The 13,800-nt window shown below is 58.6% G+C and overlaps 5 protein-coding genes and 1 non-coding gene across 6 annotated transcripts; 3 read left to right on the top strand and 3 right to left on the bottom strand.

The window, feature by feature from the left end:
• Window positions 1–827: 827 nt before the first annotated feature.
• On the top strand, window positions 828–3,173 carry F5Z01DRAFT_616918 (uncharacterized protein; the record flags this gene model as incomplete). The annotated part of the gene is made up of 2 exons (XM_046260943.1): window positions 828–977; window positions 1,023–3,173. 2 exons carry the CDS (start codon window positions 828–830, stop codon window positions 3,171–3,173), a joined length of 2,301 nt encoding a protein of 766 aa, XP_046120931.1.
• A 77-nt stretch (window positions 3,174–3,250) lies between these two features.
• Window positions 3,251–4,296, bottom strand: F5Z01DRAFT_671453 (NADP-dependent oxidoreductase domain-containing protein; the record flags this gene model as incomplete). Its single annotated transcript, XM_046264699.1, has 2 exons — window positions 3,251–3,639; window positions 3,708–4,296. The coding sequence occupies 2 exons, from the start codon at window positions 4,294–4,296 to the stop codon at window positions 3,251–3,253; spliced, it is 978 nt and encodes a 325-aa protein (XP_046120930.1).
• A 462-nt stretch (window positions 4,297–4,758) lies between these two features.
• F5Z01DRAFT_633779 (uncharacterized protein) lies at window positions 4,759–5,547 on the bottom strand (the record flags this gene model as incomplete). The annotated part of the gene is made up of 1 exon (XM_046261985.1): window positions 4,759–5,547. The coding sequence occupies one exon, from the start codon at window positions 5,545–5,547 to the stop codon at window positions 4,759–4,761; it is 789 nt and encodes a 262-aa protein (XP_046120929.1).
• Window positions 5,548–5,836: 289 nt separating this feature from the next.
• Window positions 5,837–7,211, top strand: F5Z01DRAFT_647366 (uncharacterized protein). The gene is made up of 3 exons (XM_046262978.1): window positions 5,837–6,118; window positions 6,200–6,725; window positions 6,788–7,211. Exons 1-3 carry the CDS (start codon window positions 6,071–6,073, stop codon window positions 7,126–7,128), a joined length of 915 nt encoding a protein of 304 aa, XP_046120928.1. The 5' UTR covers window positions 5,837–6,070; the 3' UTR covers window positions 7,129–7,211.
• A 3,178-nt stretch (window positions 7,212–10,389) lies between these two features.
• On the bottom strand, window positions 10,390–12,167 carry F5Z01DRAFT_633776 (uncharacterized protein; the record flags this gene model as incomplete). The annotated part of the gene is made up of 2 exons (XM_046261984.1): window positions 10,390–11,484; window positions 11,538–12,167. 2 exons carry the CDS (start codon window positions 12,165–12,167, stop codon window positions 10,390–10,392), a joined length of 1,725 nt encoding a protein of 574 aa, XP_046120927.1.
• Window positions 12,168–13,556: 1,389 nt separating this feature from the next.
• Window positions 13,557–13,654, top strand: F5Z01DRAFT_t29. The gene has a single exon. It is a non-coding gene; the product is annotated as a tRNA-Lys (tRNA).
• Window positions 13,655–13,800: the final 146 nt, after the last annotated feature.

Raw genomic sequence — 13,800 nt, 5'->3', positions numbered from 1 at the left:
CCGAGCATGGGCACCCAGGTGCCTGGGAACCCTGGTGAGCAGAGTGGGTGTTGGTCCCGCGAGATTGCAATTTGGCAGGCGGACCGGGGCCGCGGCGGCGCGAGGCGGCGCAATGTCCCGGCAGATGGTGTGTACAGTGTGTCTGAATTCAGAATTGCAACGTTGGTTTCAGACGCCCCCGGGGGGACAAGGTGTGAGAGATTGGATGTTGGTCGTAGAATTATGGGAGATTTCGTCTTTGTAGGAACTTTCGATCATTATCATGCGCGGTTGACACTTGACATGTCTGGGATATTTTGCATGGGTCGTTCGGAGGTGGTGGCAGCCCCGGCCCAGTCCTTCAAGTTTCAACATTAATAATAAACTTGGCCAGTCGTCGGCAGAAGCTTGTCGAGCTTGAGAGGAAGATTGCGATACCTACCCAGGCTCGCTGTATCCAGCCGTACCTGGGACCATCTTGACGAGAGCTGGTACAAGCTGCTCCAGTAGGAGGCCCTCACCTCTGCTTTTGGGACTACAGTGTCGACAGTGGGTATATATCCGACAGAGGCGAGTCCGTCACCTCGTCGCAGGGTGGTTCCAAGACGTGGAGTATCAATTCATGTTGAGATGTGTGCAATGATCAATGTCCATTGCGTAGGTATGCGCTGGTCTGGCCTTGAGGTCTGGATGGGAGAGAGGATGCACGTGACCCCACAATATCGACAGTCTTCACAGGAAGAACAGCTCACATTTTGATGAGAAAGCAAAAGCTTGACCAGTCCTCCAAGACAAAGAGCCGCATCGAATTCAATCACATTCCTTCACAGCGCGCAGCCCTTGGTAGCATGGCCAGCGACGGCCTCGGGGTCATCGCCCTCATCTCGGGCGGCAAAGACAGCTTCTACAGCTTGCTGCACTGCGTCCAGCATGGCCATCGCATCGTCGCCCTGGCCAACCTGTGCCCTGCCGCGGAGGGCGCCTCGTCCGACGTGCAGGTCATCGCGCCGTCCTCGTCGCCGTCTACCGCCACGCCTTCCGAGACAGATCTGAACAGCTTCATGTACCAGACTGTTGGGCATGAAATCATACCGCTCTACGCGGCCGCCACCGGACTGCCCCTCTACCGTCTAGCGATCACGGGCAGTGCCGTACATCACGAACGTGACTATGCCTGCAACGTGGACGGCGACGCATCCGATGAGGCAGAGTCCATGACGACGCTGCTACGAGCGGTCATGGAGCACCATCCTGAGGCCAAGGCCGTCTCTGCTGGTGCCATTCTATCGACATATCAGCGGACACGCGTCGAGTCGGTGGCCTTGCGGCTGGGCTTGACACCTTTGGCGTACCTCTGGCAGTATCCCGTGCTCCCGCCCCCCGTCAAGCCGGCCGACGACGCCCAGCTCCTCAAGGACATGGCGGAAGCGGGCCTGGACGCACGCATCATCAAGGTGGCCAGCGCGGGGCTGGGCGAGGATCACCTCTGGGAACAGGTGTCCAGCGTGGGCGGGGCCGAGGGCATCAAGGGAGCTTTGCGGAAGTTTGGCGCGGCGGGTGGTGCCGTCCTCGGGGAGGGCGGCGAGTTCGAGACGCTGGTGCTGAGCGGACCGTCCGCGCTGTTCAACAAGGCCATTCATGTGCCTGAGGAGAGTCGGAGCATCGTGCGCGAGGGAGGTGGCTCGACATGGCTGCTGCTCAAGGACGCCCGTGTGGTTGACAGATCTGCCGCTGCAGATGAATCTCCACCCAGGCAACCGGATCTCTTGGATCTCAAATTTGAGAATATCCTGAGCTCTCTGACGACCGGACACTCGGATGCACAACACTCACCGCCGGTCGACGGCGGAAAGTCATGGGACGCGCTGCAGAAGGCGTCGTTCAAGGTCACAGGGGTCAATGAGCTACTGCAATGGGCCGTCACCAAGAGCGCGGGCAAGAGTCCAGACATGAGCATCGAGGAGGAGACAGCGGACGTTGTCGAGCAGATTGGCCAACTCCTGTCGCAGAACTCCCTGTCACCCGAGCACATCTCCAACACGGTCATCGTCCTCCGTCACATGGCCGACTTTCCCAAGGTGAACGCACACTATGGCAAGCTTTTCCGGCGACCGAATCCGCCTTCGCGAGTCACAATCTCCTGCGGCGAGCTTCTTCCCGCAGGCTGCAGTATTGCCATATACCTCACAGTGGATGCAAGGCCTGAGGAGGGCGCCTCGAGGCACGGTCTTCACGTGCAATCGAGATCGTACTGGGCGCCCGCGAACATTGGACCGTATAGCCAGGCGATTGGCATCTCGGCGGGAGGCATCCCTCTTCTACGCACCTGGTCTGTCGCTGGCCAGATTCCCTTGCTCCCTGCGTCGATGGAGCTGCCGCCCTCGTCCCCCACATCCCGACAGCTTCAAGTTGTCTTGTCACTACAGCATCTCTGGCGCATCGGCACCGAGCTCAAGATACAATACTGGACCAGCGCAGTGGCATACTTTGCACGCTGTGGCACGGATGGGGATATGGCCGACAATGCCAGGATGGCAGGTGACGCTTGGTGGCTCGCCCATGGCTCACCTGACGGAGAGGAAGATGCTGAGGACGGGCCTGACCCATGGGACCTCAAGTACAATCCGCAGTACATGACCCTGGGGGACGGGTCAGCACAAGCAAAGCCCGTGCCCTTGCCCGACTGGGAGGCTCTTCCACTCCGGCAGCAAAACGAGCCTGCTGGCGCCGTGCCCCCGGTCTTCTCGGTGGAAGTAGAGGAGCTCCCTCGGCAGTCTTCTGTCGAGTGGCATGCCCACATTGGTCTTTCTGGCTTGGCGACATCGAGTCTTGAGATGCTCCACGTGGCCAGAGTCGGCGAAACCCCTTGGTCTGCGTGGCATGCAGTGGTACGCAGTGCTGAGGGCGCCTTGTTGCACACGGTCCTGGCGCGTCAGTCCGTTGGCGACGGCTCTGGCGATATTGCAAACACCACCGAGGATATGAACGCGGCCTATCGCGGCCTGTTGGGCGCTCTTGGGCTTTCTACGGACTCGACCTCCTCCAAAGTGCCCTACCTCGTGTACGCGAACGCAGAGGTTCCGACTTTGCCAGCAGCCATGGCAGCACCGACAATTCCCTGCCGGTCAATTTGGTCAAGCACGGGGCACAGACTAGAGATGGTTGGTTTGTACAGGGTGAATCTCGGCGTATGAGCAAACGTCTTATTTGTCCTACTTCTGATCGAAACCGTTTGGGAGAACATAGTAAAGAAACCAAACACTGGAGCCCCCTACTTTTCCACCACAGTCATCAAGTGCTCAGGGTACCGGCTACCCGCCCCAACAAAGGTCTTGAGGATCTCGTCAATCTGGGCCACCTCCTCAGCCGAGAGGTCGACGACGGCCAGGTTCTCCTTGATGCGCGAGGGATTGCTGGAGCCCTGGAGCGGATGGATGGTGGGCATGCCGGGCCGCTTGGCCACGTCAAGAATCCACCCAATGGCAATCTGCCCGGCGGTGCAGCCCTTCTTCTGGGCCAGCTCCTCGACAGCATGCACGAGCTCGAGGTTCTTGGCGAGGTTGTCCGCGGAGAACTGGGGGAAATGCCGGCGCATATCGTTCTCGGGGATGTCCTCGACCTTTTTGAACTGGCCACCGAGCAGGCCCTTTCCGAGAGGGGCTAGCGATGCCATGTCAGTCTTGTCACCGCGAAGTCGAATAGGGAGATAGGACGAGGCACAAACTTACAGTAGGCAAGGACGGTCACGCCCAGCTCAGCACAGGCGGCCAGCAGACCGTTGCTCAGGGGGTCCGTCCTGAAGAGGGAGAACTCAATCTCGAGCGTTGCGACCTTGTACTTGGAGGCGACGCGCCGCAAGGTCGTCTCCGAGGCTTCGCTCAGGCCAATGGCGCCAATCTTGCCGGCCTGGACGTACTCGTCGACAACGCCCAGTGTGTCGAGGATGTCGTGCTCGGGGTCGACGCGCGCGGGGGCGAACTGGTGGATCTTGACCCTACCCTCGAGCAGGCGCAGACAGTTCTCGATGCTCTGCCGCGTCTTGTCCGGGGCGGCGTCGGGCATAAAGGTGCTGGTGTTGAGGGCGCCCTTGACGTTGAGGGTGATCTTGCCGGCGTCCTTGGGGTGGCGCTCGAGGTACCTGGCCAGGAAGTACAGGCTGCCGTAGGTGGGTGGGCCGTAGAACTCGGCTGCGTTGAGGTAGGTGCTGCCGTTGTCGATGGACGTCTTGATGGCGGCGAGGGCATCTTCCTCGCTGGGCAGGCTGGCGAGGCGCATGAGGCCAGTGGCCACTGGGGTGTTGGCGGTGGGAGGAGACATGATTGCTGGGTCTGTTGATGGTGGTGATGGTGATGGTAGTGCTGTTGATGTGGGCAGAGAGCGCCAGTGTAGCGCGACCCTGGGCACTTTATATCCTTTCTCACCCACGCTCATTGCGTGATGTCGGGGTCGTTAGCTTCCGTATGACATCTCGAAGCCTCCGTAAAGCCTAATTCCGCGTCCAAGATGGATGACTGCATGTGAGCCTCTACGCAGCGGGCGTGAAGCCTGGCGCCCTGGATGACCGCACCATGACCAGTCTAGAGGGCCGCACGGTTTCCGTCACGGAAGCGGTCTTAGGAAATAGGCATGCGATGGATAGTCAAGAGAATGGCTTACGTTGTGGACTACATGTACGGAGTAATGATGACCATCGGATTTGGGTGTGCAGAATGTTCGATAAACCCGAGTGGGGCCTGACATGTCTTGCGTACCTGTACCATGCATGGCATACAGCATTCTTCAATTAGTAGAACTAGCTTCCCTACGAAACCCTTCTCCCACTGTTGCGGTGCAGAAGACATAGCATTGCTGGATCGGATCGAACGCCATGGAGATCCTGCTCTTTGCGATACTCGCTGTGGTTGCCCCTGGCTGTGCTGCGCTTACCATGTCATCGTTCTTCGAACTCGACTTCAGAGCGCGTGCGTAGTGGTCTTCAAAGAAACAACCAGACGCCATACTGTTTCTTCCCTTGGCCATGCGTCGCGCGGCAGCGTCTGCCCGCATGTTTCCCATGACACGAGCGTGGCCGGGGACCCAGTGGAAAGTGACCTGCACATGGAGCTGCGCGAGAATCCGAGAGTTCACTACAATCCTGCGAGCGATGGCACAGTTCGCAAGCTCCTTGCGGCAAGGGGCGTGATGCTGCCAATGCTGAACTTGGCGCAGAGCTGCTTGCGAATCGCTGAATATCAGGACTCGGTGGATGGCATCCACGCGTTTCTTGCGCATCTGATGCTGGCCCTTGACTTTTAACACGGCCATGACCAAGGCGCCGGCCATGGCTGACAACTCGGCTTCATCTACGCAGACAGCCTCATGTTGACGAACAAGAAAGGAGGTCGTCTCCCACCGAAACGTTCCTCTTTTGGTAGTATTCATGTGTACGACGGCTGCGGCAGATGTCTCTAGACGAGGCAATGCGGAGCCATCCACGAAGTAGACTAGGTCGTGGGTCGACGGAGATACAATTGCATTCTTGGCCTCGATTTTTGGCGCATTCGCGTCTTGCGACAGAGACTTGGCCATGGAAACGCAAGTCGATGTTAGGGATGCTGTTGAGGGCAGCTATCTCGTGCCGACGTACGGACGCTCGTGTTGCGGCTCTCGCGTGCCTCTTCCGAATTCTGGCGACTTGACGCCCTGCGACGAGCTGTTCAATTGTGTGAGTGTCATCCGGCATATTGCTAGTAATTATGATCTTGTTCGGTGGTCGTGGAGCAGTGCTACGTATATCGAGAGAGGTGTGGTGGGGTTTCCACAAGGTCCATGTAAGGTACGAGGTAGTCCCATGTCTTCTTCCTCAGTTAGAGTTGTGCCTTGACCTCACATGGACACGTTTTCCAAATCATCCATCATTTCACTTCAAAGTTTAATTGCTGGTCGATCCCAAGTACTTACGCAGCATCTAGCAGCAGCCGTGTCCAACACTGACCAGTAACGCGAGGAGCTCGGCGATGGCGTGATGACAGGGCACCGCTTGCTCCATCGTCACAGTCCTCCATCCTCGCATTGATCCGCCCAGCGCTGCTTTTTCCACGCGCGCGACACCATGGCGAGCAGCAGTAGCAGCAGCAGCAATAATGCTGCGCCCCGCAGGGTGAATATGCCCTCCTCCTCGATCCTTCCGCACTGCACATGAGCAAAGATTGAGGACTGGACGCTGACAGCCACTGGCCAGTCCGGGACCCTGCGCGACGCCCATCGATCGGCGACCAGCCTGCACCACACTAGACGACAGTCGGCCAGCGACCGCCTGGACGAGATTCTGGAGAACGCCCGCCAGCGAGCCGACGACATGGCCGCTGACGCAGCTTCGTCGCCCGGGATCCCAGAATCATCCAACGCCACAAGCCTCAGACGATCTGGCACGACGCTCTCGTTCGAGGAACCCTCCCCATCGGCCGACGAGACGACGGCGTTTCTTCCCCCATCGCAAGGCGCACATCGGAGCAGCTACTCTTCGATTACGAATGACGTAAATGGAGGGCATAGAAAGTCCGTGTACCGACGGCCGAGGTCATCGCGGCAGCAAAACGAGGAGGATACCGACCCCAATGGCCCTGTAGACGCAGACCCAAGCCATGGCTCGTTCGAGGAGGCGACGCCCTCCTCGTCGTCCTCTTGGTGGACCAAGGTCACACGTCCCTTCCGCTCCATCGAGCTCGAGAACAAGGGCAGCGTGGCGCGGGACCATCTCGCTCTCGGTACGTGGTCGACCTCTGTGTCGTCGTTGACCAGCATCATGAAGCTAACACCATCGGTTTAGAGCGCACATTTCTCGCCTGGCTGCGCACCTCGCTAGCCTTTGCCTCCATTGGCATCGCCGTCACGCAGCTCTTCCGCCTCAACACCTCGCTCCCCGACTCGGGCTCACTCAACCAGGACACCCTTCGGCAGGTGGGCAAGCCGCTGGGCGCCGCGTTCCTGGGCATCAGCATCCTCATCCTCCTGCTCGGCTACCGACGCTTCTTCCTCGGGCAGCAGTGGATCATCAAGGGCAAGTTTCCCGCGAGTCGGGGCACGGTCATGCTGCTGGTGCTTGTCACGCTGGCGATCATGGTTCTCAGTTTGGTCGTGGTTATAGTGATCCATCCCAAGGAGGAGTGACAGTTTTAGGATACCATCTAAAAATGCAACAGACAAGCAACAGCACGAACACACATCCTGAACCTAGAGCCTTGGCGTAGTTGCGTGATGTTACCTGTAAATACTAGCAGTGAATGCCATGACCTCAACAGTACAACAGTGGGGCACTGGCCAGCTACCACCCACTCCAACACTCCAACTCAACTCTGTTCATGTTCCTTCATGTCAACGCCAACATGGTGCCTGGCCTCCTCCAACGTTCACCATCACACCATGTCACCTCCGCAACCCGTGGACGTTGCCTCCTTCGCCCGAACCCAGCTGGCCCTCCTTGAGCAGGAGCTCCAATCCGAGATCCAGGAAACCAGCTCCCTCATCTCCAACCACAGCCCTACCGCCCTCCAGCGCGCAGGCCTCGCCATCACCGGCCTGACGCTCTCCTCGCAGCGCACCGGTCTCGGCGGCAAGACCGTCCTGGACCTCAGCCCGGATGCCGCCACCTCCGCGACGGGGGACCTGCCCGAGCATGGGATCCGCACCGGCGACATTGTCCTCGTGGCCGAGCAGCCCGCCGGCAGCGCCAAGAAGAGAGAGGTCCAGGATCTCGAGAAGAAGGGCGCCCGCGGGGTCGTGACGCGCGTGCAAAAGACCGCCGTCGGCGTCGCCCTGGACGAGGGCAAGGAGGACGTCTCGTTCAGCGGCCGCGTGTGGATCGTCAAGTTGGCGGATGAGGTCACTTATAAGCGGTGAGGTACGACGGGGCCCCCATGCGCCGGAGCCGTGGCTGACCAGGTGTCAAGAATGAAGCTCATGATGGAGAAGCTGGAGAAGATGGGCGAGTCAGAGTACACCAGCTTCATCCGCGTTCTCTTCGGTCTGTCCAGTCCATCTCCCGTCTCCGCGGATGGGAAGACGGACCCCGATGTGACATGGCTGGACCCGACGCTCAACGAGTCGCAGAAGGATGCGATTCGGTTCGCCCTGGCCTCGCGCGAGGTAGCCTTGATCCATGGCCCTCCCGGTGTACGCACATCTTGCTCCCCTAACGAGACCAAGTGTCACTAACTCATGCAGACCGGCAAAACCCATACACTCATCGAGCTGATCCTTCAAATGGTCAAGCAGGGCCAGCGCATCCTGGTCTGCGGGCCCTCCAACATCTCCGTCGACAACATCGTCGAGCGACTCTCCCCCCACAAAGTCCCCATCCTCCGCCTCGGCCACCCAGCGCGACTGCTCCCAACGGTCCTGAACCACTCCCTGGACGTGCTCACCCAGACGTCCGAAGCCGGCGCCATCGTCAAGGACGTCCGCGCCGAGATGGACGCCAAGCAGGCCTCCATCAAAAAGACAAAGAGCGGCAAGGAGCGCAAGGCCATCTACGGCGACCTCAAAGAGCTTCGCAAGGAGTTCCGCGCCCGCGAGCGGAGCTGCGTGAGCAACCTCGTCAGCGGCAGCAAGGTCGTCCTCGCCACGCTGCACGGCGCCGGGGGCTCGCAGCTGCGGAACGCACAGTTTGACGTGGTCATCATTGACGAGGCAAGCCAGGCTCTCGAGGCCCAGTGCTGGGTACCCCTTCTCGCCGCCAAAAAGGTCGTCTGCGCCGGTGATCACCTCCAGCTCCCGCCGACCATTAAGTCCCTTAACTCGAAAGACAACAAGAGCAAGGCAAAGGTCTCGGTGCAAGGCATGACTTTGGAGACCACGCTATTTGACCGCCTGCTGGCCCTGCACGGCCCCACGATCAAACGCATGCTCACGACGCAGTACCGCATGCACGAGCGGATCATGCGGTTCCCCTCGGATGAGCTGTACGAGTCCAAACTCATGGCCGCCGACGCCGTCAAGGCGCGGCTCCTGCGTGATCTGGACTATGATGTACAGGATGGGGAGGACACCAATGAACCCCTGATCTTCATCGACACGCAGGGTGGTGATTTCCCCGAGCGGGCGGAGGAAGATGACCCGGAGAATCCCAGAAAAGGCAAAAGCGCACTGCACGGCGACAGCAAGAGCAATGATATGGAGGCGGCGCTGGTGCGGCAGCACGTCGCGGCGTTGACCTCGGCGGGTGTCCGAGCCGAGGACATTGCGGTGGTCACACCGTACAATGCCCAGGTATGTTGGAGCCAGTTGGTGAGACCAGGACAGGAATAACAGAGGGTGTGTGGTAGCTTGCTGTACTGGCACCCCTAAAGGAACGTTTCCCCGGCATCGAACTCGGCAGCGTGGACGGTTTCCAAGGCCGCGAGAAGGAGGCGGTCATTGTCAGCCTCGTCCGAAGCAACCCGGAGGGAGAGGTAGGGTTCCTCGGGGAAAAGAGACGTCTGAACGGTTGGTTGGCCCTCGTTGCCATCCCACGGCGATAGGAAGTTGACTGGTGTCTAGTTGCCATGACTCGGCCCAAACGATCACTGACGGTCATTGGGGATTCAGACACGGTGCAGAGGTGCGTTGGTACCTGAAGTCTATCATGACAGCAACAATTTATTGACTCGTATTAGGGGTAGTACGTTTTTGAAGAAGTGGATGGCGTTCCTGGAGGAGAACGCTGACCTAAGGTATCCGGACGTCACAACACTCGAGATGGGTGTGTGAGGGAGCGGCAGGCATGGACTGAGGCTAATTATATCGCACCGGTCTACGAAGGGCGACACTATGGCAGTTGCTGCCATGAGGATGACATTAGAAGTGTTTGGGCAGAGGATGAGCTTCTCATGCACACGGCCTGTTCTTAGCTTGCCGATGACAGCTAGATGGACGTGTACAGGGCAGCTTGACTGGTCACGTCTTCCAAATAGCCTCTAGACCTTTCTCCGTCAAGTCGTCGCGGAGGCGACGCCCATATGCCCCTCGGTACCTTGAGGACCACGACAACTCTGCCCAGCCCTGCGGCCGTGGTATTGCGTCAATGGACACATGGTGTGCTGGACGCTCTGGAATGAACCTGAATTAGGTCGCATCAATATAATCACTACTACTACAGTGGCGGTCATTGCAAAGTACTCGCTTCATTATTTCTCAGTGCCATCATCTACACCGCGCTGGGATATCAATGAGGGCAAGTGAACGCCTACGCTAGAATGACCCTGATATCTACAAAAACAGTTGGCAAGCAACAAAAAAGACGATCCCTCAAATCCATACCCAACCCTCCATGATCTCTCGTAAAGGCCGTGCCTCTGTAAGAGGCCACAGATGCATAGGTGCGATCACAGATCTGCCATCCTGCGATTTTCCTCGTCGGCCGACCGTGCTCACTCGTGCAGGATCATGAGGGCACTAGCCTGCATTCCCAATTGCTGCTGCCCTCGTCGATACGGCGAGGTCATTGCCGCTGGCCGCCACGAGCATGTCGAATTGCGCCTCCAGTCTCGCCACTTTCTCCTCGAGAGCTTGGCGAGCCCGTATCTCAGCTTCCAGCCGGTGCAGGAGACTAGCAGTAGTATGCTCCTCCGCCACTTTCTGCCTCGCGTCCTGCTGCGGGGCGGCCAGGCCATCACGGGCCGATGGGGTGTAGATGGCAGACTCGCGATCTGGCGCATCCGAAGACGATTTGGAGAACCAGGAGCTTAACGTAAGCCCGTGCCCGTTGGTGTTCTCGTGGTTCGTCCCAGGTGATATCAACGTATCTCGCCTGCTGTCAGATCCAGCCCCCTCTCGCTCGGATCTCAGTGTGTCCAACTCCTTCCGCATCTCCTCCACGTGCGTCTCCAGAGCCGTGATTCTGGGGTCGAAGCTGGCAAACTCCGTGATGCTGAGGCCCTGTGGCTTCTTCATTGCGTCCACATCAAAGTCAAACGGCTTCAAGGGCGAGTCGGGCACCGCGATCAGCACGTTGCCCTGCTCGTCCACCTCGACTTCCGCCCGCAACTCGGGCTTGGGCGGTGCGGACGACGCCAGCGACTTGACATCGGCATCTACGCTTCCTCGCCGGAACGAGAACCCTGCACTGAGGGGAGGCCCTTCGACGACATGGTCGCCTGACGTGCCCAACGCAGACAGGCTCCTGGAGCGCCGTTTCAGGCCATACGTTTCCTTTGTCGTGATCGCCCTGCCAATGTCGTCTGTGTTTGTGTTTTGGTACCAAGGGTCCTGTCCAAGTGCTTCTTTTTGCCGGAAGCCTCGGCCGTGCACGCTGGCTGGCCGGGGGGACAGTCCCAGTGGTTCATCTAGCTTTCCATAGCCTCCCACTGGTTTGCTGAAGACGTCCGTATACTTTCGGGAGAAGCTAAACTCCTGCCTGAGGGAGTGCCTAGCGCTGTCGGGGCGATCCTCGAGCCGTGGGCTGTGATGCGCCATGCTCTGCGGCAGTGACGCCGAGCGCTTGTGCTCCGTGTGCGGCCTCAGATCTGGAACTGGGCCCTCCTCTTTCTTCTGTGCAAAGATTAGCCGCGGTGAAGAAAAAAGGCAATGCCGCGCAAGCTGACCTCGGAATAATCCGGCGTGCGCATTGTGGAATGCGACTTGTGTCCACTCTCCGGTGTACGAACAATAGCCTGGCTGTGCGTCCGTTTCTTCTTCCGCAGGCCGAGCAATCTTCCTATGCTCCCCACCGTATGTCGGAACCCCGACTTCTTCTGCGGTGCTGGATCCTTGCTGCCCGCGTTCGAGGGCGTGTTCGGGCTAAATGTTGACGTCCTGGGTGCCGTTGCGGTCCCTGACCTGCTGGCATCTTGGTGCGAGCCATCATCGCCATTGCTGGCAGCGGGTGCGGTTGCGCCCTTGAAGTAATCTTGCTGTCGCTGAGACTGTGGTGAAGGTGTCTTTTGTCGCTTGGGGCCGTCATCACCGTCCGGGCCGTAGAAGTTATCAGGCTCGGGGGTCAGTGGCGTGCGGATGGGCGTGGGGTGAACGATTTCCGCCGTGCTCAGACTTCGCGCCTGGTACTGCTCGTGATAGTCGGGGTCCATTGGGCTTGGAATAGGGATCGGACCGGAGATACGACCACGTATCGAGCCTGACTTGACGCGTGCAGGGTTTTGCTTCCGGCGGCTGCCGCTGAGGTTGGCCTGAGGGTCAGCGTCCGCTGAGGGTGAGGGTTTCCAGTGGCGCTTCATGGCGTCTGAAGATTGAGGAGGGAAAAAAAGAAAGGCAAGCCTGGTGTGCTCAGCTCTTCGAGATCTTGGCGGCAGTCCTTGTGCTACGGTAATGATAGTGTGGTCAAAAGTGAGGCCTTGTGTTGATGGCCATGCCTGTTGTGCGGTGACGACAAGCAAGCAAGCAGTAAATAAGTGAATGAATGACGGCTGTTTGGTAAAATGAAGAAGAAAAAAAAAAAAGAGACGACGTGTCACTGCATCTCTCCAGTAAAGCGCGGCGAAGCCAGAAACGTGCGAAAGAAGGCGAGGCTGTCGCGCGTTCACACGTTGGCACGTTGTCGTCGGTCACTGCGATTCTTTCACGGAAAGAGATCGGCAGTATCCGTAAGGTATCGTCCAGTCAGTCCAGTCCAGTCCCTTGGGGCCACGGTGCCTTGCTCGAGCCAAGGGAAGGAAGCAGGGGAATGAGTGATCAGATCAGGGACAGGAAGCAAAAGGGAAGAAGCGAGGAAGAGGGAGAGGAGGGGAATGAGAGGTGAGAACGGCGTTCGACGGGGCCATATATCGATCAGTCGACACCCCCGGAATGCAAGTCCGCACGAGGAGGACAAGGATCATAATAATCGAGCGATGAACTATTTAGCTGTGCGCACAACTTGGAGATGCGCAAACGTGCGCACCCTCGGGTGATGATGCACCAGGCCGCCTAACCTGAAGCATACACTGCAGTCAGGATGTCTGTGAGATTCTGTGACAGGGACTGGAGACTGAGCTACCTACTTGACGCGCATCCGACGACGTCGGACAATACGGTGACCAATCCTTGACAGGGATGGCGGATGGCGCGGGCAGACAGCCACAGCCTACAGGATGTTGCGAGGTGGTCAAGGCGGACGAACAACCTCTGCTGGGAGCCTGGGACAAGACCTGGCCACATTCCGGCGAGCTCGAGCTTTGGTGGCGTACTATCGGTCACAAGTCTCGCATGAATACCATCAACCCGTCTTTGTCAAGTCAACCATCCCAGGGCCCAAACCGGGACGACACGATGATTGACGCGCGCCACGGACCACATGGCATTGGCATGTTTGAGGATGTTGACCGGGGTGCGGGCGGGACCCTGTCGCAGCTGCGCGCCTCATGTAAGGGGTCGCACGCTGCATGACACCGTGCCTGTATCGACAACGTTGCTACAAGTAATAGTGTGATTCCGACCTGGGGAGTGTGATGGTTCATGAGCTTCTCACGGAGTCTCAGCCTTCTCATTGGGCCCATGTGCCCTTAGCTACCCTACACACAAGAAAGTGGCTGCACTCCTCACACTCCCACAGGGCTGCGCCAGGCCTGAGCTTTGTTGCCATACATATATACCACAAACCGCATGACTTAAAACAAATCAGTTAGCCTGCCCGGCTAGCTCAATCGGTAGAGCGTGAGACTCTTACGCCTAATCAGCGGAGGTCCACATCATCTCAAGGTTGTGGGTTCGACCCCCACGTCGGGCTATTCCTATATTTTTTTTGCTTTTTGCTGTTCCAGGCACTCGGATCAGTAGTCTTTTTTGAAGCACGACTTGTCTGCGGTGAAGCCTCAAGCGTGTCTGAGGCGCCGCCCCTGTCCCTGTCAGCAAATCCTGAAACCAACGCTGCAC

The sequence above is a fragment of the Emericellopsis atlantica genome (assembly GCF_019669845.1).
Source record: "Emericellopsis atlantica unplaced genomic scaffold F5Z01scaffold_5, whole genome shotgun sequence".
Taxonomy (NCBI): Eukaryota; Fungi; Ascomycota; class Sordariomycetes; order Hypocreales; family Bionectriaceae; genus Emericellopsis; species Emericellopsis atlantica.
This window is presented reverse-complemented; position numbering and strand designations above follow the sequence as displayed.